Source organism: Ranitomeya imitator, chromosome 3 (genome assembly GCF_032444005.1).
Source record: "Ranitomeya imitator isolate aRanImi1 chromosome 3, aRanImi1.pri, whole genome shotgun sequence".
In the NCBI taxonomy this organism is placed as follows: Eukaryota; Metazoa; Chordata; class Amphibia; order Anura; family Dendrobatidae; genus Ranitomeya; species Ranitomeya imitator.
The window spans coordinates 64,780,816-64,806,999 of NC_091284.1; the positions used below are offsets into that span (position 1 = coordinate 64,780,816).

General features: G+C 40.5%; 1 protein-coding gene across 6 annotated transcripts in view; it reads right to left on the reverse strand.

Annotated features, from left to right (window-relative positions):
- Positions 1–26,184, reverse strand: part of ROBO1 (roundabout guidance receptor 1) — a 1,753,811-nt gene that overhangs the window by 66,730 nt on the left and 1,660,897 nt on the right. For 3 of the 6 annotated variants that reach the window (XM_069760966.1, XM_069760963.1, XM_069760968.1), the window contains 4 exons: positions 24,188–24,385; positions 15,086–15,112; positions 9,502–9,544; positions 7,791–7,945 (listed from right to left, as the gene is read on the reverse strand). In XM_069760966.1, the coding sequence (XP_069617067.1) occupies positions 7,791–7,945; positions 9,502–9,544; positions 15,086–15,112; positions 24,188–24,385 (423 nt within the window). The remainder of the gene's footprint in view (positions 1–7,790; positions 7,946–9,501; positions 9,545–15,085; positions 15,113–24,187; positions 24,386–26,184) is intronic. The other 3 variants (XM_069760969.1, XM_069760967.1, XM_069760965.1) reach the window with 2 other exon arrangements.

Sequence of the window (26,184 nt, forward strand, 5' to 3'; positions counted from 1 at the left end):
TGCTCACACAGAGCGCCACATCCTCTGTGGAAACATGGCGTTACAGAGGATGGCCACTACTTTAGGATAGGTGTGTATGTGTGTGTGTCTGTGTATTTATGTGTGTGTGTGTATGTGTGTCTGTGTATTTATGTGTGTCTCTGTGTGTATGTGTGTCTGTGTGTATGTGTGTGTGTGTGTGTATGTATGTGTGTCTGTGTATTTATGTGTGTCTGTATATGTATGTGTCTCTGTTTCTGTGTGTGTGTTTGTGTATGTGTATTTATGTGTCTGTATATGTACTGTATGTGTCTCTGTGTGTCTCTGTGTATGTGTGTGTCTGTGGATGTGTGTGTGTGTGTCTGTATGTGTGTCTCTATGTATGTGTGTATTTATGTGTGTGTATGTGTCTCTGTGTGTCTCTGTGTATGTATGTGTGTGTGTGTGTCTCTGTGTATGTATGTGTGTGTGTGTGTCTCTGTGTATGTATGTGTGTGTGTGTGTCTCTGTGTATGTATGTGTGTGTGTGTGTCTCTGTGTATGTATGTGTGTCTCTGTGTATGTGTGTGTGTCTGTATGTGTGTCTCTATGTATGTGTGTATTTATGTGTGTGTATGTGTCTCTGTGTGTCTCTGTGTATGTATGTGTGTGTGTGTCTCTGTGTATGTACAGGTCCTTCTCAAAAAATTAGCATATAGTGTTAAATTTCATTATTTACCATAATGTAATGATTACAATTAAACTTTCATATATTATAGATTCATTATCCACCAACTGAAATTTGTCAGGTCTTTTATTGTTTTAATACTGATGATTTTGGCATACAACTCCTGATAACCCAAAAAACCTGTCTCAATAAATTAGAATATTTCACCCATCCGATCAAATAAAAGTGTTTTTAATAACAAACAAAAAAACCATCAAATAATAATGTTCAGTTATGCACTCAATACTTGGTCGGGAATCCTTTGGCAGAAATGACTGCTTCAATGCGGCGTGGCATGGAGGCAATCAGCCTGTGACACTGCTGAGATGTTATGGAGGCCCAGGATGCTTCAATAGCGGCCTTAAGCTCATCCAGAGTGTTGGGTCTTGCGTCTCTCAACTTTCTCTTCACAATATCCCACAGATTCTCTATGGGGTTCAGGTCAGGAGAGTTGGCAGGCCAATTGAGCACAGTAATACCATGGTCAGTAAACCATTTACCAGTGGTTTTGGCACTGTGAGCAGGTGCCAGGTCGTGCTGAAAAATGAAATCTTCATCTCCATAAAGCATTTCAGCCGATGGAAGCATGAAGTGCTCCAAAATCTCCTGATAGCTAGCTGCATTGACCCTGCCCTTGATGAAACACAGTGGACCAACACCAGCAGCTGACATGGCACCCCACACCATCACTGACTGTGGGTACTTGACACTGGACTTCAGGCATTTTGGCATTTCCTTCTCCCCAGTCTTCCTCCAGACTCTGGCACCTTGATTTCCGAATGACATGCAAAATTTGCTTTCATCAGAAAAAAGTACTTGGGACCACTTAGCAACAGTCCAGTGCTGCTTCTCTGTAGCCCAGGTCAGGCGCCTCTGCCGCTGTTTATGGTTCAAAAGTGGCTTTACCTGGGGAATGCGGCACCTGTAGCCCATTTCCTGCACACGCCTGTGCACGGTGGCTCTGGATGTTTCCACACCAGACTCAGTCCACTGCTTCCTCAGGTTCCCCAAGGTCTGGAATCGGTCCTTCTCCACAATCTTCCTCAGGGTCCGGTCTCCTCTTCTCGTTGTACAGCGTTTTCTGCCACATTGTTTCCTTCCAACAGACTTACCATTGAGGTGCCTTGATACAGCGCTCTGGGAACAGCCTATTTGTTGAGAAATTTCTTTCTGGGTCTTACCCTCTTGCTTGAGGGTGTCAATGATGGCCTTCTTGACATCTGTCAGGTCGCTAGTCTTAAGGTACCTTCACACATAACGATATCGTTAACGATATCGTTGCTATTTGTGACGTAGCAACGATATCGTTAATGAAATCGTTATGTGTGACAGCGACCAACGATCAGGCCCCTGCTGGGAGATCGTTGGTCGCTGAATAAAGTCCAGAACTTTATTTCGTCGCTGGATCTCCCGCTGACATCGCTGGATCGGCGTGTGTGACACCGATCCAGCGATGTCTTCACTGGTAACCAGGGTAAACATCGGGTAACTAAGCGCAGGGCCGCCCTTAGTAACCCGATGTTTACCCTGGTTACCATGCTAAAAGTAAAAAAAAACAAACACTACATACTTACCTACAGCCGTCTGTCCTGCAGCGCTGCGCTCTGAACTCCTCCTGTACTGGCTGTGAGCCGGAAAGCAGAGCGGTGACGTCACCGCTCTGCTTTCCGGCTCCCAGACAGTACAGGAGGAGAGCAGAGAAGCAGAGCACAGCGCTGGAGGACAGACAGCGTTAGGTAAGTATCTAGTGTTTGTTTTTTTTACTTTTAGCATGGTAACCAGGGTAAACATCGGGTTACTAAGCGCGGCCCTGCGCTTAGTTACCCGATGTTTACCCTGGTTACCGGCATCGTTGGTCGCTGGAGAGCGGTCTGTGTGACAGCTCTCCAGCGACCAAACAGCGACGCTGCAGTGATCCGGATCGTTGTCGGTATCGCTGCAGCGTCGCTTAATGTGAAGGGGCCTTTACCCATGATGGGGGTTTTGAGTAATGAACCAGGCAGGGAGTTTATAAAAGCCTCAGGTATCTTTTGCATGTGTTTAGAGTTAATTAGTTGATTCAGAAGATTAGGGTAATAGGTCGTTTAGAGAACCTTTTCTTGATATGCTAATTTATTGAGACAGGTTTTTTGGGTTATCAGGAGTTGTATGCCAAAATCATCAGTATTAAAACAATAAAAGACCTGACAAATTTCAGTTGGTGGATAATGAATCTATAATATATGAAAGTTTAATTGTAATCATTACATTATGGGAAATAATGAAATTTAACACTATATGCTAATTTTTTGAGAAGGACCTGTATGTGTGTCTGTGTGTATGTGTGTCTCTGTGTATGTGTGTGTCTGTATGTGTGTCTCTGTGTGTCTGTGTATTTATGTGTGTATGTGTCTGTGTGTGTGTAAATGTATGTGTCTCTGTGTCTGTATGTTTGTGTATGTGTATGTATGTGTGTACATATCTCTGTGTGTGTCTCCATGTGTCTATATATGTATGTGCCTCTGTGTCTGTGTGTATGTATATGTGTCTGTGTGTCTCTGTGCATGTGTGTCTGTGTATTTATGTATTTGTCTATGTGTCTATGCATGTGTATGTCTGTGTGTATGTGTCTCTTTGTATGTTTGTATGTGTCTGTGTGTGAACAAGTGTATGTATCTGTGTATTTCTGTGTATGTATGTGTGTGTATGTGTGTGCCTATGTGTGTTTGTGTGAGTCTGTGTATGTGTGTGTCTGTCTCTGTGTATGTGTCTGTCTGTGGACATGTCAGCCTTTGTGTGTGTGTGTCTGTATGCATGTGTGTGTCTGTGCATGTGTGTGTCTCTGTGTATGTATGTGTGTGTGTCTCTGTGTATGTGCGTGTCTGTGTGTGTCTGTGTATATGTGTGTGTCTGTGCATGTATGTGTCTGTGTATGTCTCTGTGTGTGTGTCTCTGTCTATGTATGTGTGTGTCTCAGTGTATGTCTCTGTGTATGTATATGTGTATGTGTATGGGTGTGTGTCTGTGTGTGTGTGTGTGTCTGTGTTTCTCTGTCTGTCTCTGTGTGTATGTGTGTGTGTGTATCTGTGTATGTCTGTGTGTCTCTGTGTATGTGTCTGTGTGTCTCTGTCTGTGTGTCTCTGTATATGTCTGTGTGTCTGTGTGTGTCTCTCTGTGTATGTGTGTGTGTCACTGTGTATGTGTGTGTGTGTCTCTGTATATGTGTGTGTCTCTGTGTGTGTGTCTCTGTGTATGTCTGTGTGTCTCTGTGTGTGTCTCTGTGTATGTGTGTGTGTGTTTCTGTGTATGTGTGTGTGTCTCTGTGTATGTGTGTGTCTCTGTGTATGTGTGTGTCTCTGTGTATGTCTCTGTGTATGTCTGTGTGTCTCTGTGTGTGTCTCTGTGTATGTGTGTGTGTGTTTCTGTGTATGTGTGTGTGTCTCTGTGTATGTGTGTGTCTCTGTGTATGTGTGTGTCTCTGTGTATGTCTGTGTGTTTCTGTGTGTGTGTCTCTGTGTATGTGTGTGTGTCTCTGTGTATGTGTATGTGTGTCTCTGTGTATGTCTGTATGTCTCTGTGTGTATGTCTGTGTGTCTCTGTGTGTGTGTCTCTGTGGATGTGTGTGTGTCTCTGTGTATGTCTGTGTGTCTCTGTGTGTATGTGTGTGTGTCTCTGTATATGTGTGTGTGTCTCTGTGTGTCTGTGTGTCTCTGTGTATGTGTGTGTGTCTCTGTGTATGTCTGTGTGTCTCTGTGTATGTGTGTGTCTCTGTGTATGTGTGTGTCTCTGTGTATGTGTGTGTGTCTCTGTGTATGTGTGTGTGTTTCTGTGTATGTGTGTGTGTCTCTGTGTATGTGTGTGTGTCTCTGTGTATGTGTGTGTGTCTCTGTGTATGTGTGTGTGACTCTGTGTATGTGTGTGTCTCTGTGTATGTGTGTGTCTCTGTGTATGTGTGTGTCTCTGTGTATGTGTGTGTCTCTGTGTATGTGTGTGTCTCTGTGTATGTGTCTCTGTGTATGTGTGTGTCTCTGTGTATGTGTGTGTCTCTGTGTATGTGTGTGTCTCTGTGTATGTGTGTGTGTCTCTGTGTATGTGTGTGTGTCTCTGTATATGTGTGTATGTTTGTGTGTGTGTGTCTTTGTGTATGTCTGTATGTCTCTGTGTGTATGTCTGTGTGTCTCTGTGTATGTCTGTGTGTCTCTGTGTATGTGTGTGTGTCTCTGTGTATGTGTGTGTGTCTCTGTGTGTGTGTCTCTGTGGATGTGTGTGTGTCTCTGTGGATGTGTGTGTGTCTCTGTGTATGTCTGTGTGTCTCTGTGTGTATGTGTGTGTGTGTCTCTGTATATGTGTGTGTGTCTCTGTGTGTCTGTGTGTCTCTGTGTATGTGTGTGTCTCTGTGTATGTCTGTGTGTCTCTGTGTATGTGTGTGTGTCTCTGTGTGTGTGTGTGTGTCTCTGTGTATGTGTGTGTGTCTCTGTGTATGTGTGTGTCTCTGTGTATGTGTGTGTCTCTGTGTATGTGTGTGTGTGTCTCTGTGTATGTGTGTGTGTCTCTGTGTATGTGTGTGTCTCTGTGTATGTGTGTCTCTGTGTATGTGTGTGTCTCTGTGTATGTGTGTCTCTGTGTATGTGTGTGTCTCTGTGTATGTGTGTCTCTGTATATGTGTGTATGTTTGTGTGTGTGTGTGTCTCTGTGTATGTGTGTGTGTGTGTCTCTGTGTGTCTGTGTGTCTCTGTGTATGTGTGTGTGTCTCTGTGTATGTCTGTGTGTCTCTGTGTATGTGTGTGTGTCTCTGTGTATGTGTGTGTGTCTCTGTGTGTGTGTGTGTGTCTCTGTGTATGTGTGTGTGTCTCTGTGTATGTGTGTGTGTCTCTGTGCATGTGTGTGTGTGTCTCTGTGTATGTGTGTGTGTGTCTCTGTGTATGTGTGTGTGTGTCTCTGTGTATGTGTGTGTGTGTCTCTGTGTATGTGTGTGTCTCTGTGTATGTGTGTCTCTGTGTATGTGTGTGTCTCTGTGTATGTGTGTCTCTGTGTATGTGTGTGTCTCTGTGTATGTGTGTGTCTCTGTGTATGTGTGTCTCTGTGTATGTGTGTGTGTCTCTGTATATGTGTGTATGTTTGTGTGTGTGTCTCTGTGTATGTGTGTGTCTGTGTGTCTCTGTGTATGTCTGTATGTCTCTGTGTGTATGTCTGTGTGTCTCTGTGTATGTGTGTGTGTCTCTGTGTATGTGTGTGTGTCTCTGTGTATGTGTGTGTGTCTCTGTGTATGTGTGTGTCTCTGTGTATGTGTGTCTCTGTGTATGTGTGTGTCTCTGTGTATGTGTGTGTGTCTCTGTATATGTGTGTATGTTTGTGTGTGTGTGTGTCTCTGTGTATGTGTGTATGTCTCTGTGTGTATGTCTGTGTGTCTCTGTGTATGTGTGTGTCTCTGTGTATGTGTGTGTGTGTCTCTGTGTATGTGTGTGTGTCTCTGTGTATGTGTGTATGTTTGTGTGTGTGTGTGTCTCTGTATATGTGTGTATGTTTGTGTGTGTGTGTCTCTGTGTATGTCTGTATGTCTCTGTGTGTATGTCTGTGTGTCTCTGTGTATGTGTGTGTCTCTGTGTATGTGTGTGTCTCTGTGTATGTGTGTGTCTCTGTGTATGTGTGTGTGTCTCTGTATATGTGTGTATGTTTGTGTGTGTGTGTGTCTCTGTGTGTATGTCTGTGTGTCTCTGTGTATGTGTGTGTGTCTCTGTGTATGTGTGTGTGTGTCTCTGTGTATGTGTGTATGTTTGTGTGTGTGTGTCTCTGTATATGTGTGTATGTTTGTGTGTGTGTGTGTCTCTGTGTATGTCTGTATGTCTCTGTGTGTATGTCTGTGTGTCTCTGTGTATGTGTGTGTCTCTGTGTATGTGTATGTCTCTGTGTATGTGTGTGTCTCTGTGTATGTGTGTGTCTCTGTGTATGTGTGTGTGTCTCTGTATATGTGTGTATGTTTGTGTGTGTGTGTGTCTCTGTGTATGTGTGTGTGTCTCTGTGTATGTGTGTGTGTGTGTCTCTGTGTATGTGTGTGTGTCTCTGTGTATGTGTGTGTCTCTGTGTATGTGTGTCTCTGTGTATGTGTGTGTGTGTGTCTCTGTGTATGTGTGTGTGTGTCTCTGTGTATGTGTGTGTCTCTGTGTATGTGTGTCTCTGTGTATGTGTGTGTCTCTGTGTATGTGTGTGTGTCTCTGTATATGTGTGTATGTTTGTGTGTGTGTGTGTCTCTGTGTATGTGTGTGTGTGTGTGTGTGTCTCTGTGTATGTGTGTGTGTGTGTGTCTCTGTGTATGTCTGTGTGTCTCTGTGTATGTCTGTATGTCTCTGTGTGTATGTCTGTGTGTCTCTGTGTATGTGTGTGTGTCTCGGTGTGCATGTCTGTGTGTATCTGTGTGTTTTGTCTCTGTGTTTGGAGCTTATTTTCAGATGACCAGAGCTCCCACTACTTCAAGGAACTAATGAGAAATTAAGCTTCCCAGCATTTTGAAGCTTTAGAATAATAAAAAAAAAATCCCAGCTGGGAATTGACTCTGCAGACTACATGGACATACAGTATATGTATATGGATTTTGAGCGGAGAACTTGCGCCCTGCGATTCCCCACAGGCGGGTATAGCACGTGAAGTAGGAGACGGCTTATTATGGCTTATCGGGAAGGACAGGGATTGTGCTCAGCGTGGCAGCCATTATACACTAGGACAATGAACGCTTGTAGAGCCCTCCGCAGTGACAAGTGAACGAGCCATGCAGCCGAACGAGGAGCCACTCCTGGGAATAAGGAGGGAACGAGGCCTGAATGTGGCCGGACACATGGACAGCTCTCCTCATCTCCAGCTACCTAATAATAAACTCTCCACCTTCCTCATCATTTCTTATAAATATCATTTATTCTAAGATGACCCAGATTGTGCCCCACCGGTGAAATAAACGGAGGACTAGGAGCCGATTGCCACCGATTCTCCCAGGATCTAAGAAACAGACATCTTGTATTCATCTAAAATAATATTCACGATATTGTTGTAAAGGAAACAGTCCATTTAGATATTCCTTAGTCTATGTCGCCAAAACGCATTTCTACACCCCATCGTTCCATTTCCACGTCCTAACCTGGTCGGCTGTAAGTGGCCAGATTGTTGTCGCTGCTTCCGTTCCCAGATGTGCAGCAATTAATAGGACATTCATTGTGATTGCTACCTGTGTTTGGCCAGGTATCTGCAAGCCAAGGCTGAGCAGCAGGCTCCGAAATATTGAGGAGTCCTGGTCTGCAACACAAAAAGAAATAGGTATATCAGCAAGATACATGTATCACAGCAAAATTGTAAAAAAAATACCCTGAATGTAACAGTGACACCTTTATTATCCTGCGTGCAACTCAGTTAAAACATTTGATATAGAAGAAGCATTATTCTCTGGAATTATTTAAAAAGCATAACCGCATGCAATAACACATATGACCACCAGATGGCAGTTTTGAGTTGAATATATATTTATTTTTTTTATAACTTGTAATTTATTTAGGGTTCATTTTTTAGTGCAAGACACAAATATGAGGATAATTTACTTTTTTTCATGAAATTGTATAGGAATTATATAAATACTAAAATGCATCCTTTTTCAAAAGGAAACAAATGGAACCAAAGAGCTGCTTCCACAAAAGAAGCACTCCTCACATCAAAGCTTTTATCCTCTTAATATATTGCAATCATCATATTAAATAGCACAGTGTACTTACAATTGCTCCTTTTGACTTTCTACCCAGCTAATTCTTCTGTTTCCTCTGCTAGATGTAGAAACAGGAAGTCTCTTGTCCATGCATTTATCATTCCCCTCTTCAACTCCTGTCCTGGCTGCTCCCTCCTCCCCCCTGTCATAGACTTTTGCAGTGACTCATGACTTGTGCAGAGAAAATTGACCTCCTGTTTCTACATAGAGCTGAGAAGGATTCAGCTAGTAAGTTTTTAATCACGTCATATTATAGACCTAATGAAAAAGAGAGGAATTTTCTGGGTAGAAAGGCAAAATGAGCAATTGTAAGTACGCATTGCTGTATAGTATGATGATTGCATAAAAGGATACAAACTTTGAAGGGAGACCTTTTTAAGGCATATCCTACAACATAGTTGATTTTTTTTTAAGTTTTCCATATGTATAAATAGTGCTGCATCTTGGATAAAAAAAAATGTGTCTGTAAAATGTTGCACCAAAGGGCAAAAATCATGTAATTTCAAATTGCAACGAAACATGATGGAAGAATTGATGGAGATTAGGTCAAGAGGACCAAAAGAAGGAGAAGCTTTGCCCTTTAGAACGTATTAAAAATTAAAATGTCTATAAAATGAGATCACAGACGTAATATTTTTTTCTAAAAAAATAAATAAAACAGTTTACATAATATAAGTAGTTTCTGGATTTATATTTCCATTAGACGCTCAGTCTGCTGCCTTTTTAAAAAAAAAAAAATTTCCTGGCTAAAGCTCGCCCTCTGGTGGCCACACATAATATTACTCATAAAGGAGCCATAAAAGTGGCCTCTGCACTTAATTATGTGCACATATTCAGACTGGTAAATAAACACATGTTTGCTGACAGATACAATCGGCGGCATGCTGCTTGCATCACTTAATTATGCCGCGGATATGCTGAAAAAATACTAAATAATATATGAGAGAGCCCCACGCAGGACGGATCTTCAAAGGAGGCATAAACAGAAGATTTAAGCGTCTCAGTAAAAAAACGGAGCCTGCAGCTCATTGTTCGCTATAAAAACAGAATGACAGAAGAGATGTACATTTTTGGCAGGATATATATATTTTCTCACCTTCCTGCACTGCTCACAGCTTCCCCACCTCGCTGGTACGCCACTAAAAAAAAATAAAATAAATAATAATAATCTTAAAGACAAAATTCGACAATGATTTCACAAATACAAAGTCTGAAGATGGATATTGGCAGCCGGTATTACTCCCGGTGCTCGGTCAATCAGCAGATGCTAATGCACAGTGTATTTAATGTATTATTTAGCCGTCGTTTCCTCGCACAATCTATTCTTTCCCATGCACCTGATAGCGAGAGTGATAAATCTTAAAGATGAAGGACTGAGGCTGGGAATATGACAACTTGTTTGGATGCGAGATTGATCGCTAGGATCCTTGGGCGTCATTTTTAGCATAACGGATGACTTGTTCTGGCCCAAGGACGGCTTGGAAAACTGTCAAGAATATATTCTAAAAAAAAAAAAGAGGAACTTGTGTGTTAAATTAAGACATATAGTATGTCAAATATACGTTTGTATATATATATATATATATATATATATATATACACATACATATTTAAAATGGTTTTCTATTTTCGTATTTTGTACAATTATTTATATTCATTTATACATTATATATATATATATATAACAATTCTTGAAACTTTAAATTAATAATGATTAACTTGTAAAGCGTTGCGGAATATGTTGGCGCTATATAAATAAAATTATTATTATTATTATTATTTAATAAGTAATTATAAATAATATATTTTTATAGTGTAAAAAAATAATAATTAGATTCATAATTATCAATAAATATAGGCTACAATTACTAAACATTTAAATGTATAATGATTTAATAAATTTTTATTTATTTGCATTAATTAATGTAAATAAATGTATATTTAAAATAACCATTAATATAAAAAAAATAAATATATATATATATATATATATGTAACAATGACTCAATATTTAAATGCATATTGATTGAATAAATATAAATATTTTTAAATATATTATATATAATAATAAACGCATTATTTTATAACTAAATATAAATACATTAATTCGATATGAAAATGTAAATAAATGAATAATAATTCAAGTTTTAATGAATATGTGTAACAATTATTTACTCGTTTATTTTTAGAATTTAAAATGTTTGTTTTTATTTTTTTTTATTAACATTATGGGTCTAAACTTGGACAAAAAAGGCAAATATTTTAAGGGATTGACCCACAACAGCCTCTTTTGTCTTACTTAAAGGGACTCTGTCACCTGAATTTGGAGGGAACAATTTTCAGCCATAGGGGCAGGGTTTTCGGGTTTTTGCCTTGTGCAGGCGTGTACTACGGAGGACGGAGAATGAACTTCAATCCAATATTGCAGCCAGCATGCAGCCAGCGGGTAAGGAAAGGGTGAATCAAAAACCCGAGAACCCCTCCTCTATGGCTGAAGATTATTCCCTCCAAATTCAGGTGACAGTGTCCCTTTAAAGGGGTTGTCCGGCCTCAGGCTGCAAGTCTGCAGTCTCTTTATGTGACTGAAGACTTGTGAGTCCTCACATCATGCACGGTGCGCACTTAATTCAAGGGTATTGAGCGATGCCGGACACGTCTAGTTGGAATGTGGCTGGGAGTATGCAAACCACATACCTGCGGTCACATGAGGCCTCGCGGCACACAGACTTGTAGCCCCTTTAAATAATGTGAAGTTCATGGGTTATAAAATGGGAAATGGTGGAGCTCTGCTCTTTGGGACATTCGAGAGTCCTACTAAGAGGAGAAAGAGCGTGCTCGCTCCCTATCTACAGACAATGGGGTTACCCCAAACTAATTAAAATACTAACAAAGATGGCGTCATAGGACATGTCTTCCTAGAGCCATCAATACGGCATGTGACTGCCATGGTTGATGACGAGCTGTGGCTTTCATGTACGTGGGGGGGATCACAAAGCACCTACGATGTATTGCCAGGGGGTTACAAATATGGGAATTGTTTCTGTAGTTATTTTTTTTTTTTTTTTTCACTTTTGTTGGTGTTATTTTTTACAGGTCGGCCGCCCCTTTTATTTATACACAGCTTTGTTTTTTGCTGAAGTTTTTTTCCAATGGATTTAATTAGATCCTGAATATAAAGATATATGTCCCACTCATCACCTTGTAAACGCTGCCCGGACCTGATTTATGTCCTTTGCTAAGAGCAAAAATGTCAGGTTTTTTTTTAAGCCCAGATGTAATGACGACCGCACAGTTGTTCTCATAGAGCTCTGAGTCTGAAATATAAAGGAAGGTGATCTTTGGTGGATGAAGCCATTTTGTGCCCCCTTGTGCCGCCGTATGGCGTCACACTGTATACCTCTTCTAGGGGAGGATGACTGCATTATACGGCACTATGGCGGGATATTAGTGAACTGTACAACACATAATCGATCAGTCATTATCAAAATTCTCATTTCTGAGGTAAAATCTCTATTCAGTGAGATAAGAGATGGCGGCTGCTATGGATATAGGTCTATGTAGATAGGAGGAGGGAGCTCTGTCTCCAGCTCCTCACGTAGCATTGTATCCATAGCAACCGCCATCTTCTCTCTCAGTTATGGAAAAGTCTGTCTTCACTGAATACAGATTTTACCTCAGAGAATTTGTATAATGACTGATGAATTTTGGCAGAGAAAGAAGCAAATTTCTCTGATAAGATATATTACAAAATTACTTATTTTCATGTGTACTATTGATTTACTAAATAAAAATTAAAACTACGGTTACCCTCTAAGGTATATTCACACGTGACAGGTTTTTTTTGCAGTTTTGTTTCGCAGCCAAAAGGGTTTGTGCTCACATTAAGCACTTCTTTTAGACATTTCTGAAAAATGCTGTATAAAAAAAAAAAAAAAACTGTCATTTTCGCAGGGTTTTTGTGTTTATTTTTTCACATTCATTAGAAAAGGTGAAAAATGCTGAAAATACACTGAAAAAAATTGAAATATTTCAATAAAAAATAAACAATGTGCGCATGAGTCTTCAGAAATCTCATTCACTTTGCTGGGACAGTAAAATCCTGCATTTTTTGTGGAAAAAAAAGTAAGGAAAAACTGTGCTATGTGCACATACCCAACAACTTTACTCTTGGCATCAAAAAACAGTTGCGTTATTACTGTGCTTTTTTTATTTCATTTTTTTTTGTATTGCTGTATTTTATTTCTTTTTGCCGAGTTTTTTTGTTTGTTTTTTATTCGCTTTGCTGCGGGTTTTTTTTTTTTTTCGTTTTACTGTGTTTTCCAGGCAGATTAAGTGTGATTTTTTTTGCAATACATGAACACAAAAAAAAAACACTGCAAAGACACAGCAGAAACATCTATCATTGCTTTCTATAGGTGAAAAAAAAAACATTGCAAAAATGCCATGTGTGAACATAGTCAAAATTATTCCGGAATCAAATTTTTAAAAGAATTAATAAACCTTTACATTTTTGTTATGTTTTTATAAAAAAAAAAAGCATCACCCCTGCAATAATTTTATTTTTGCCGAGTGTTTTGATAAGATTTTGCTGGCCATTATTTATGATATGTACATTGCATTATTGAGAATTTATTTTATTTATTGATTTATTTTTAGGTTTTATTATAGGTTATCAGCATGCAGTAGCGTCCCCGCTTCCCACCCCGACCCCTCCAAAAAAATAAAATAAAGGCAGATATTAGTAAGTGGCTATTGTTAGACATTCCATGAAAGAGTTAATAAGGGATTAGCTGCACGGGAAATGCTGATGGAGTCCACAGCTATGCGTTTTCTGACTAGGAATATGTTTGAAAGACGTCAAATCGGGGCCCTTTAGAAGAATCCCAAGCTGGCAGCCTGCAAAGCAGAGATAACTGCTGGCAGTGATTACAATAACAGGATTAAAACTTAAGAGGCAGTGTTAAATCTGTCACTGAGGTATTGCCAATGGAGCGCGGCTCTGCCACCAGTGATGCTGAGGCGAAATCGCAAAATGCAGTCTTAGCAGGAAAAGGAAAGAAAAAAAATCTAATTTTTTTTCTAGATACCTGACTGAAAATTGCAATTTCCTTCAGAAATATGCTTGCGTATGCAATAGTTTTTTTCAGCTGCACTAGTTATTACAATTTTTATTTAACAATATTTTCCCTGAAATTATTTTGGAATAACCTGTCATCAATTTCTTGACATTGGCATTTTTTTTTCCGAACATTAAGTCAAATATTTTTGATCAATTGTGGTCATTATTGTTACCTACAGTCACAGTGGTCGTCGCTCAGCGTCTCTATGAAGCCGTAGGGCACCATGTAGTACAATATGGCTCTACGGAAGGCTACGGGCGCTCATGGCAGATACGTGCCAAGTGTAGCTATATTATGAGCTCCAATAGAAAAAAATGCTTTCTAAGGTCTACCGCTTCTATAACCAGCTGAGGTAAAGGGTACAGCTAAAACAGGGAAGAGGGGGAATTTTAGGATGCCAAGTGCATTAGAGGGAATCTGTCAGAAGGTTTCTAGTATGTAATCTGAAAGCAGCATGATATAGGGACAGAGACCCCGATTCCATTGATGTATCACTTAGTTTACTGGGTGAAGCAGTTATTATACAATCTGTTTCCTCTGCTACAGATCTAGCAGAGCTCTGAATGCTGAGCTGTGTATAACCCCACCTAGATCACTGATTGGCAGCTTTCTGTGTACACTGTATAGTGACAGAAAGCTGTTAATCAGTGCTGGGGGCGTGGTTGGACTAGGAGGCACGAGGCAGCTTGTCCTGTAATGATAATCTCCTTCTGTTAAAACACTGTATTGAAACAGCAAAACAGAGCCCAATAAGGTCACTGCTCCGACATTATGGTGCCCCCAGATTACACAGTAAAAACCTGCTGACAGATTAACCTTAAACTAGCTCAACTCCTGTTAAACAATCAGTGGTCAGGAGAGGTCCCTCGGTGGCTCCTTTCAGGTCTCCGATGGCTGATTTGCGTAATGTTCACCAAAATGGTTCAGTATGCCTCTTTTTTTAGGATTAAGGGCCATTTGGTGGTTATTGATCCTCCTACAATCCTCATTCTTTGGACAGGTGCAGATGAGGGTATTTTTGGCCCAAGTGTGATAGAAGACAACATCGGACCAATGTTATTATATGGAACCGTGAACATGTCCGATTTTTTACTAAGACCGGGGAAAAAAAAATCGTATCATGCCCGAGGAAACATCAAATGGCACTTGGATGATTTTCACAGACCGACACAATGGAGAAGATGGAGACTTTTTTTCTCCATCTTCTCCTCATCCGAGTGAATAGGAGCACACTATGCTGACACTCTAATCAGAGTGTGGTGTGCACGATTGTCCCGATTCTCTTGGATGACAGCATACCTGGTCCTCTGTACCTGCCCCCCAAAATAACTGGCTTCAGACAAGAGACTTCCGCTGAAAGGCAGCATTTATTGCAAGGGTAAGAATGAACTAAGGACCCCAACACTGGTGGGGCCCATGGCTGCTCGTATCAAGCTACTCGGATCCCACCCCATTTCCAGTGCAGCAAAACCCAAAATATTCTACAGAAGTGAAGGAATATTATTCTAGAGCACATGCAAGACAGACAAAAAAGAAAGAAAGTGCAAATACTGAATATACCTGTTGGCGTGAAGGTAAAAGATGGAACTGAAAAATCAAAATAAAATAAAAAAAAAAAGTTATTAAGCTGAAGGAAGAAAGTGCACATATCAAATTAGTACATATCCAGCCACACACGGTAAATCAGGCGCAGGCAAGAGGCCAGGTGAGTGACACGCGCGGCCCGGTGATTGCAGTCGGAGCGCTTTTCAACGCATGTGAGCCTTGTCGGCAATTAAGTGTTAGTTCAATTTTTACTTCTCCTATGAATAATGGAGCGGAGAAGCTTAAGAGGGTTGTATGTGTTGGGTATAAATCTTATCCTGATCAATAAGGGCCGCAGCGGCGGCGTCCTCGGAGCTGGAGCACATTACCGGGCAGAGAGCAGGCAGGACGTGGGATAAATAAGCTCCTATTTACAGCCTGTACTTAGTGATAGGCAGTGGAGTCAGTATATAAACCTAGGACTGCACAGAAGCATAGGGTCACATGTGACTCACGACCAACGATCGGCATTTCCGTTGCCTTACGGAGTTGCTCCCAAATCATAATAATGCCGCAATTTTACCACAACTCAGAGGCAACCAAATTTCACTGAATTCTTTCACTGCAATATTATCAGTTTGGCAGCCACATTGATATTAGTTTATTACCGATTAGTCATTAAAAAGGTTGTCCAAAATTAGAAAAAAACATAGCGACTTTCTTGCCAAAACGGCACATGTCATATCCATGGGTTGTGTCTGGTATTGTAGCTCAGCTCCATTCAAGTGAATGGATGCAATGTCATACACAACCTGAGGACGGGTGTGGTGCTGTAATGAAAGAAAGCAGTCATGTTTTACTAATCTTGAACAACCCCTTTAACTGCTTTGCTTGTGCATAAAAGAGGTTTTATGCAGTGATGAGCGAATGTGCTCGTTACTCGAGTTTTCCCGAGCATGCTCGGTGTGTTTCTCCGAGTATTTGGGCATGCTCGTGAATTTAGTTTGTGTCACCTCAGCTGCATGATTTGCGGCTGCTAGACAACCTGAACACATACAGGGATTGCCTGTTTGTTAGCAAATCCCCACATGTATTCAGCCTGTCTAACAGCCGCAAATCATGCAGCTGCGGCAACACAAACTAAATTTACAAGCACGCCCAAATACTTGGAGAAACACCCAAGCATGCTCGGGAAAACTTGAGTAATGAGAACACTCACTCATCACTAGTTTTATGGTCTACAAGGTACTCCAGTAGGTATCCACAAGATAGGTGATAACTTCTAAATGGGTGAGGGTCTGATGACTAGGACCAACGCTGACCGCCAAAACAGGGCACTTATCCCTTACACCATCGTATTTTCTGCCCAACCAATGTTATTCTAAAAAAAAAGTTGCAGCAGGTCCGAGGTTAATCCAATTATGGAATCGCACTCGGCCTGGCAAGTCAATGAGTGTGTGCAAATCTTCGGACTGCACTGGGATGACATCTGATTGCAGTCCGATTTTCGTGCACTGACTCAATGGATAAGATGGAGAATTTTTTTTCTCCATCTTATCCTCATCCGAGAGCATCGGAGCACACTATGATCACACTCTGATCAAACTTTGATCAGACTGTCATTTGCTTTTCTCGGTCCAGTTCGCTCAAATGAGGGATCTATGGTCCTGTGTCCTTCATTTTCTATGTGGCTGCAGTTGAAAGCCAAATACAGTGTTCTGCCTGCCCCATAGAGAATTAATGGAGAGGTAATCGTGCATGCATGCCTTTGCTTCAATCTGATGGGGTTAACCCTGTACTGACAATGGGGGGAGGTCCCAGGAGTCAGACCCCACCAATCTAGAAGTTACCACCTATTCTCAGAATAGGTGACAACTTCTTCTTAGTGGAATACCTCTTTAATTAGTGCATAAATTAAAAATTCTGCAATGATCTAACTTACTATGCATTATAATACCTTAGCATTTATAAGATCCCTAATTGCTGACAGTGAATTGAAACGTTTTCTTGGCATTCAACTAAAAACCAAAATAACGTTTTCTTTCATTGCCAGCAAGCTAAGATCTTGCATATAGAAAATAGAAACACCCTTTAGGTTAGTGTTTTATATATTTTCAGAAAGTGTAAAATGGACCCTTCACCAGTTCGAGCAGATTGAACGTGCCATACCATGGAATGGTGGCTGCAGGGCTAAGTAAACTGTTGTTTTTATCTTTTAATTTCTCCTCTCACTTGAAGACATATGCTTGTAAAGTTTAGGTTATAATTTATGTTATGTTTAGCTGGGCATTACTAGAGATTTGTCTCGGGGGACATGTACTTCTTCCCCTGCATGAGGTTGACCAATCATAAGCAGACTGTGTCAAAGAGGAGAGAAAAGAACACGCCCCCACAATAGGCTACAGCAGGTTTCTCAGCGTGAGACATGTAATAGCAGACACTGATCTCACTACAGAGTTCGGTGTGATCACAAAATGCCGGCAGCAGAGCAATGATGACTGTGATTATATACAGCCTGTCAGCTTTCATCTTATCACAGAGGTGTTTGTAATGAAATAGAGCTCAGCTCTACTGTCCCCCTGTCCCCCAACACTGGCTGACTTGAGATGGAAGCTGTAGGTTTATGTAATCACACTCAGCTCTGCTCTACTCCCGACACTTTGTAATCACACACAGCTCTACAGCTAGACCAGTGAGAAGAGCAGGCTGTCTGTCACTACATGTCTCACACTGAGAAATCTGATCTAACCCACTGAGGGTGTGTGTTTTTTTCTCCCCTTCTTGACACTGCTTGCTTACGATTGGTCAACCTCATGCAGGGGCAGAAGTACATGCTCCCAGAGACAAATCTCTAGCAATGCCCGATTGGACGTAGTGTAAATTATAACCTAAAATTTTAAAGCGAATATTACACTAATGGAGAGGAGAAATAAAAATAAAACCAATGTTTTACTCACCTCTGTAGCCACTATTCCATTTTGTGGCCAGTTTAACATGCTCAAACTGGTGAAAGGTCTCCCTAACCATAATGATGATTAGAAGTGCTCACCTTTTGCTATTTTTAAGTGTTTTTTTTTATATTTTGTGATGGTTCAATGCTGGGTTCATAGTGTAATACTTGGGAACTTTCTATTTACTTGGAAAAACATATTTATTGGTGTTAGGAACGTCATCCTGAAGTTAACGGCTAAGCCATGCTGCAACCACAGTTAGTAACTTGCATTTCTCAGTACACCGTCGATATTAACTAATCATCATTGGGTGATTAGACTTATGTCACATTGAGCTTTCCTAATTACTGTCACCTCCTATGTTGGAAAAAAGATATTTTACAAAAATTTGGCCTCACACAGAGTCAGGGTGGGAGGGTGTGATTTATTTTGAAAAACATTTAATTATTTTTCACTTTATTTTACAGAGTATTATATACGGTAATACTGGTAATAAAGTGAAATTTCTGATCTCCTTCGTCGCGAAACGCGTGTCGGGGCCCGGACTTCACCTACAGGTTATGACTTTACCAATTTTACTTGCCTAAATACCCACATTCTATTTAGCACTTAAATAGCATTATGTTTTGATATTCAAACTTTGTCTATGATGTGAGACTACATATTAGCACTATGCACTTTAGCAATGCACAAGCACTTGTGTGTCCTAGGTTTTTTATGACCAGATGAAATTGTTGCTTGTGATATACGTTTGATATGAATTTAATATAACAACATTGTGTTGAGTAAGACAGTATTGAGCATTGGCCATATATATGCTAAATATGAATATGTGGAGACATTTATTCAAAGCCTATGCTGTTGTTATAGGTACTGTAACAATTGTACTTGGGCAGTAATGACAATTTGTCCGGAGGTGTAGTGTCTGCCTTTATTTTTCCCCAATTTTGTTTATATTTTTTTTTAAAAAAGAATGATTAATAAAGTTAAACATTTTTTACAAATTTGTGGCATAGACTTCTATTTATATGTAGGATTGGTTATTGTATTGGAAGTGCCAATTCACTAAAGGCCTTTTTTTTGGGTTTATTACTTTAACATATAGGAGAGTGGATTTTGTAATAATATAGTGCTATGCATCTCCCTGCAGTCCTATGTAAAACCATAAATAGCAGATTGTAATATTGTAAACATGAATATATAATTCCACACAAGTAGTATATACATAGTAATATATATTTAGCTGGAAAGTTGATGGGGGCGTCATCACTTATCGTCACCTTTGGTCCCATTATGAGGACCCATTAAGAACTGAACTATTCACGCGCCGTCTGTTCTTCCCATTCATCCCTAGTAAAGAGGCTGTCCTTGATCCTTAACAATCTGCTCCTTATTTCACAGCCTCCATTTTTTTTTCTCTATTTACAATGCAAATGCAACTTGTTCCAAAATAAAAATAAGATAAACTAAAAACAAAGCAAACCCTCTTCCTTCCCGGAAGCACCATGGTAACAAGCCGCCATAAAGAGGTGCTTGTAAGTGTGCCGCTATTCAAACAATACTGAAGAGTCCAGAGCGTTCAGTTATAAGGACGCGGCCGAGGGGACATGAAAGGCTCCAGTCATCACATCTTCCTATGTGACCTAACAGCATAAACACGGTGAGAGCTCGGAACCAGATGAAAGACGGTCGGGGACCGGAGTCACGGAGCAGATGAGCACCCCGTGTATTTATGCCTGCTGCGCCTGCATGTAGCCCAGGAAAATCTGCATAAGGGTCTCGTATCAGGCACTGCGGGGGGTATAATGGAATAATGCCTGAGAGCTGCTCATATTCATGGGTAAATGTGTACTGTGTGTATATATACTGTATATATATAAAAATGTACATATATGCAAACACTAGCTGCAGACAATATAATAAAAATATGCAGCGGTCATATAATCTCACACAACCATTACAGATAATTTTTTTCATAATATGCTAGCAGCATCCTGAACACACATACTGTATATAGATACTCATATATATACAAACAGTATACATACACACACATATACCGTAGATACAGTATATTTAACACACGGCATTGTGACATTTGGACTGTAGATCAGCCTGGAAGTGTGGAATGCACTGCAGCAAAAAAGAATGTTATTTCTTTGTTTATTTTTTTTTTTAAATTGTGAAAAGTCTTTTCAGAGGGTCATTTATTATTCAACCCCTCAACCCACCAGAATTCTGTTTGGTTCCCCTAAAGTATTAAGAAGTAGTTCAGGCACAAAGAACAATGAGCTTCACATGTTTGGATTAATTATCTCTTTTTCCAGCCTTTTCTGACTATTTAAGACCCTCTCCAAACTTGTGAACAGCACTCATACATGGTCAACATGGGAAAGACAAAGGAGCATTCCAAGGCCATCAGAGACAAGATCGTGGAGGGTCACAAGGCTGGCAAGGGGTACAAAACCCTTTCCAAGGAGTTGGGCCTATCTGTCTCCACTGTTGGGAGCATCATCCGGAAGTGGAAGGCTTATGGAACTACTGTTAGCCTTCCACGGCTTGGACAGCCTTTGAAAGTTTCCTACCTTGCTGAGGCCAGGCTTGTCCGAAGAGTCAAGGCTAACCCAAGGACAACAAGGAGGAGCTCCGGGAAGATCTCATGGCAGTGGGGACATTGGTTTCAGTCAATACCATAAGTAACGTACTCCACCGCAATGGTCTCCGTTCCAGACGAGCCCGTAAGGTACCTTTACTTTCAAAGCGTCATGTCAAGGCTCGTCTACAGTTTGCTCATGATCTCTTGGAGGACTCTGAGACTGACTGGTTCAAGGTTCTCTGGTCTGATGAGACCAAGATCGAGATCTTTGGTGCCAACCACACACGTGACGTTTGGAGACTGGATGGCACTGCATACAACCCCAAGAATACCATCCCTACAGTCAAGCATGGTGGTGGCAGCATCATGCTGTGGGGCTGTTTCTCAGACAAGGGGCCTGGCCATCTGGTCCGCATCCATGGGAAGATGGATAGCACGGCCTACCTGGAGATTTTGGCCAAGAACCTCCGCTCCTCCATCAAGGATCTTAAGATGCGTCGTCATTTCATCTTCCAACAAGACAACGACCCAAAGCACACAGCCAAGAAACCCAAGGCCTGGTTCAAGAGGCAAAAAATCAAGGTGTTGCAGTGGCCTAGTCAGTCTCCTGACCTTAACCCAATTGAAAACTTGTGGAAGGAGCTCAAGATTAAAGTCCACATGAGACACCCAAAGAACCTAGATAACTTGGAGAAGATCTGCATGGAGGAGTGGGCCAAGATAACTCCAGAGACCTGTGCCGGCCTGATCAGGTCTTATAAAAGATGATTATTAGCTGTAATTGCAAACAAAGGTTATTCCACAAAATATTAAACCTAGAGGTTGAATAATAATTGACCCACACTTTTATGTTTAAAATTTATAAAAATTTAACTGAGCAACAAAACTTTTTGGTTTGTAAGATTTATGCATCTGTTAATAAATCCTGCTCTTGTTTGAAGTTTGAAGGCTCTAACTTATTTGCATCTTATTAAACCTGCTAAATCTGCAGAGGGTTGAATACTACTTGTAGGCACTGTATATACAGTACAGACCAAAAAGTTTGGACACACCTTCTCATTTAAAGATTTTTCTGTATTTTCATGACTATGAAAATTGTAAATTCACACTGAAGGCATCAAAACTATGAATTAACACATGTGGAATTATATACTTAACAAAAAAGTGTGAAACAACTGAACATATATGTCATATATTCTAGATTCTTCAAAGTAGGCACCTTTTGCATTGATGACTGCTTTGCACACTCTTGGCATTCTCTTGATGAGCTTCAAGAGGTAGTCACCGGGAATGGTTTTCACTTCACAGGTGGGCCCTGTCAGGTTTAATAAGTGGGATTTCTTGCCTTAGGCTAGGATCACAATGCGTTAGTGCAATCCGTTCAATGCATACGTTAAACGGACTGCGCTAACGCAAGTGCCGACTTTGCCCAGCGCTAGCAGTGACGGACCCGGAAACGCTGCAGTCCGCGTCTCGGGTCCGTCACTAAAATGACGGCACATCGCTAGCACACGCCCATTGTGGGCGTGCGCTAGCGATGCGTCCGACATTGCATTCAATGGCGGCCTTAACGGACTACGTTACACCGCGTTATACCGCGGTGTAACGTAGTCCGTTTAACGGTGTCACTGAATGCAATGTGAACCCAGCCTTACAAATGGTTCTGGGACCATCAGTTGTGTTGTGCAGAAGTCTGGTGGATACACAGCTGATAGTCCTACTGAATAGACTGTTAGAATTTGTATTATGGCAAGAAATTAGCAGAAAATACAGAAAAATCTTTAAATGAGAAGGTGTGTCCAAACTTTTGGTCTGTACTGTATATGTAACCAAAGGAAAAAAATTGCACTCCCAATCAAACAATATACCCCCCAAAAAATGGAAGTAAAGAGCAAACTAACACGTGAAGATAAAAATATATTTCATTGAAAGAATAAATAACAAACATTTTTAAAAGATAGGGAGAAGAGTCATGGAGTGTCACATGACCAGGAACACATGGGGTCTCCAAACAAAATGTAGATGGTAAGTATAAAACCAATACACAAGGAGGGGAGAACTGATGGCATTAAAGATAAGTCTGGGTCACAATACCAAGATGGTTTAGTAAAGGAAAGGAATAATATGACAATTAGGAGACAAATAATGATGGCATCCATAGAAGGCTACATAAAAAAATGCTCAATATCACAAGGAGAAATTCTAAACAGAGTAAAGGCACTGTAGCAGTCCCATGACCAACCCTTTAGTCTCCAGAAGTAATATTCAATGTAAGCAAACCCATCAGCATATACAAGCAAAGGGCATCATGCGTCACCAGTAAAAATTTATTTTCATGTTCATGTGTTAGTTCGCTCCTTACTTCCATTCTTTTGGAGTATATACACATATACATTATATATATATATATATATATATATATATATATATATATATATATATATATATATATATATATATATATATATATATATATATATTATACATACTATTGATGTGGATGGTAACTAAGATCTACATTACATCTCTAAGTCAAAGATGAACGTGATCAGGACATAGGGCAGGAAGTGTTGTCATGAGGTCAGAAGAGTAGAGAAGTTCAGATGTGATTGTTCGAGCACTGATAGGAAATTAACTTTTACAAAAATTGTTCCCATGGACGACAGTAACCTCAGTATGGAAACAATCTGCGTACCATCCTCATAGAGTGAGACAAATGGTTACCAAAGAATGAATACATTAAATTATCATTATAGGGGAACTAATAATTACCAAAAAGAGTACCGAAGGTTTCATTTTTTTATTTCAGTCATCAAGAAAGTTATGAAACTTTGCAAACCAGTTTATTATAGGATTTGTCTTCCATTGTGTAAAAAATGCATGTAAGCGTCTTCTCCTGCTTTCTCCCCAGTGTTTTTGCTGGACGTCAGCCGCGTTGATATTAGAACGTTCTCATTTGGAGTACAGCTGATGGCAGTGATGGGTCAGCACGGTCTCCTCCTCTGAGTGTTGTGCTTATCAGTCTCCTGCAGCAGCGTATCCCCAATGTTAGTGATACAGGTGCTGAGCTGACCCATCACTGCCATCATCTGTACTCCAAATGAGTATGTTCTGATATCAGTGCAGCTAAAGGCAGGAAAATAGACTGGTGGAAAGCAGGAAAAGTCACTTACGGTACATGCAATTTTTTTTTACAGGATTGAAGACAAATCCTAAAATGATTTGCAAAGTTTCACAACTATCGAGGGTGATCAAAAAAAAAAAAAATTAATAAATAAATAAAAAATTATTTTAGTTTAGCATAAATGAAAACGCAATGTTATCACAAAATGTGACTCAGTTCTACGAGACATCATACATGACAGCCTATAATGGTGCCTGCAGGACAATAGTAAATGTGGTAGAACTATCAGGTAAGAAATTAGTGAGTCACTACTGAGATTAAAACGAGCAATCACAATAATATATATATTTGCCAATTCCCTATTATAATGTGTAAACCAGTGCTGGACCCGGAGCTTTACTTTAAGAATGAGACAATCCACTGCAGCCATTTGTAGTGTGACATCCCTGTGCAGAGGCTCTGGATACCTTTCCTGATTCCAGCGTAGGTGCTGTTAAGTCCGCTGCGTTTCTTGCGATGACGGTACAACCAGATGCTAAATACCATCAGTATGATCCAGCAGGCCGCACCGATCCCTGCTATAAAGGCTGGCTGCTTCACCACATCTGAGATCTGCTGGGCAAGACTGACTTGATCACCAGGAGGCACGGGATTTCCAAAGGAATCTATTCAAAAGAAAAAAAAGACAATTTTCTTACATTTTCTACTGATAGTCACAAATTAAAATTTGTGGCAATTAATTAATACAAGTAGGATCATCATATTATCCTATAAAGTTATCACATTGTACATACGTGTGTAGGGACTTATTGAGAAGCCTGATGGGTGCAGTAAAACCTCCTATTCATGAAGTGTCTTACTTATGATGCCATTTCTTATACCCAGGGTTGGACTGGTCTACAGGAGAACAGGAGGATTCTCCGGTGGGCCACCACCCTCTTCTATGAGCAGTACTTGGCACTATATAATTGAATCACCATATACAGACTAAGGGCAGAGACAGACTGCCGTATTTCTCGTGCGTGAATCGCATCGTAAACCTCGTACTGAGTCTGACTGTTGGCTCTCCTGACCGGAGCTTGACAGCTGCATAGTAATACATCATACCGTCTTGCTCCGGTCAGGAGAGGTGCTAGGCCAGTACGAGTTTTACGATGTGATTCTCACATAAGAAATACGGCAGTCAGTCTCTGCCCAAAGGTGGGGCCCTGGAGTTGGGCCCTTGAGACCCATTCCGACACCATTACTAGTATGAATGCACCCCGGGCTTGGACTCTTGGATCTAGATGTTTTGGAATACTCAGTTCTCTTATACTATAGGGTCATTCATATCTCTCCTCCCCCTCATCTTGACATTTTGTAGCCGGTAGGCACAGCCTTGTCTATAGCTCATACGTCCATGTTACTGTACTACAATATCCACATGTAACTCAGTTCATCAGCCTTTGTTCAGAGTTCAGTAGTTTTCATTGCTTGGAGCTAAACATATGTTAAAACATGAAAGCCAATTAACGAGATTGAAAAGAGTAATAAACATCTAGAACAACCGGTGTCGAAGCATCGAAGCCTCAGAGCAGGAAGGATATACGATGTTGTGTCATGTGAGCTATGAACAACGCTTTCTTTCTTGCCTATGAGTCTTTGAACTGATGACTTGTTGTGTTGGCCGTCATAAGTAGATATATGTTTCATGGTTGTACAAAGAAGAGGAAGTCAAGGGTCAAAAAAAAAAATGTCAATGTTGATCATGATCTAATCTTTTGGCCATCTCTGTCTCAGTTTTTGGGAGAAAGCATGAGACCTAAACTGGTCACACACATTAGATGTATCATAAATGAACCCACCAGCTTAGGAGTGCGGGAAGACACCAGAGAAGCCTAGGGAAACCCACACAAACATGGGGAGAACATACAAACTCCTTGCAGGATCCTTCGTGGGATTTGAACCCAGGACACCAGCACTGGAAAGCAACAGTGCTAACCACTGAGCCACAGTGCTGCCCATGCTCATGCTGCAGGTCAGGAAAGGATGAATAAAATAATACCTTCATATCTGTGATCTGATGTCTTATTCAAGAGATATCTACATTTTTCCTAATATGTAAATGAGCTGCTAAGATCTATGGGCCGGAGAATCTGCCTCCAGAGATTATTTTAAATAAAAAGAGAATTATAATAATAATAATAATAATTACCAGTGTGAGACATGTAATGATGGACAGTCTTCTCTCCTCATCTACATGTCTCACACTGGTAACAACCCCTAAATAATGTCATTTACACAAATACCTGATATAACTAATAAATCATTTTCTGATGCTAATCTCCCTTTACAAGGAACCTGTCATGTCAAAAAATACTGGTAACCTGCAGATATGGGGATAATCTGCAGGCTAATAGCATTCTGAAGCTGTGCAGTTACCAAACTGGAAGCTGGGCTACTGGGAGGAAACAAACATTACTCC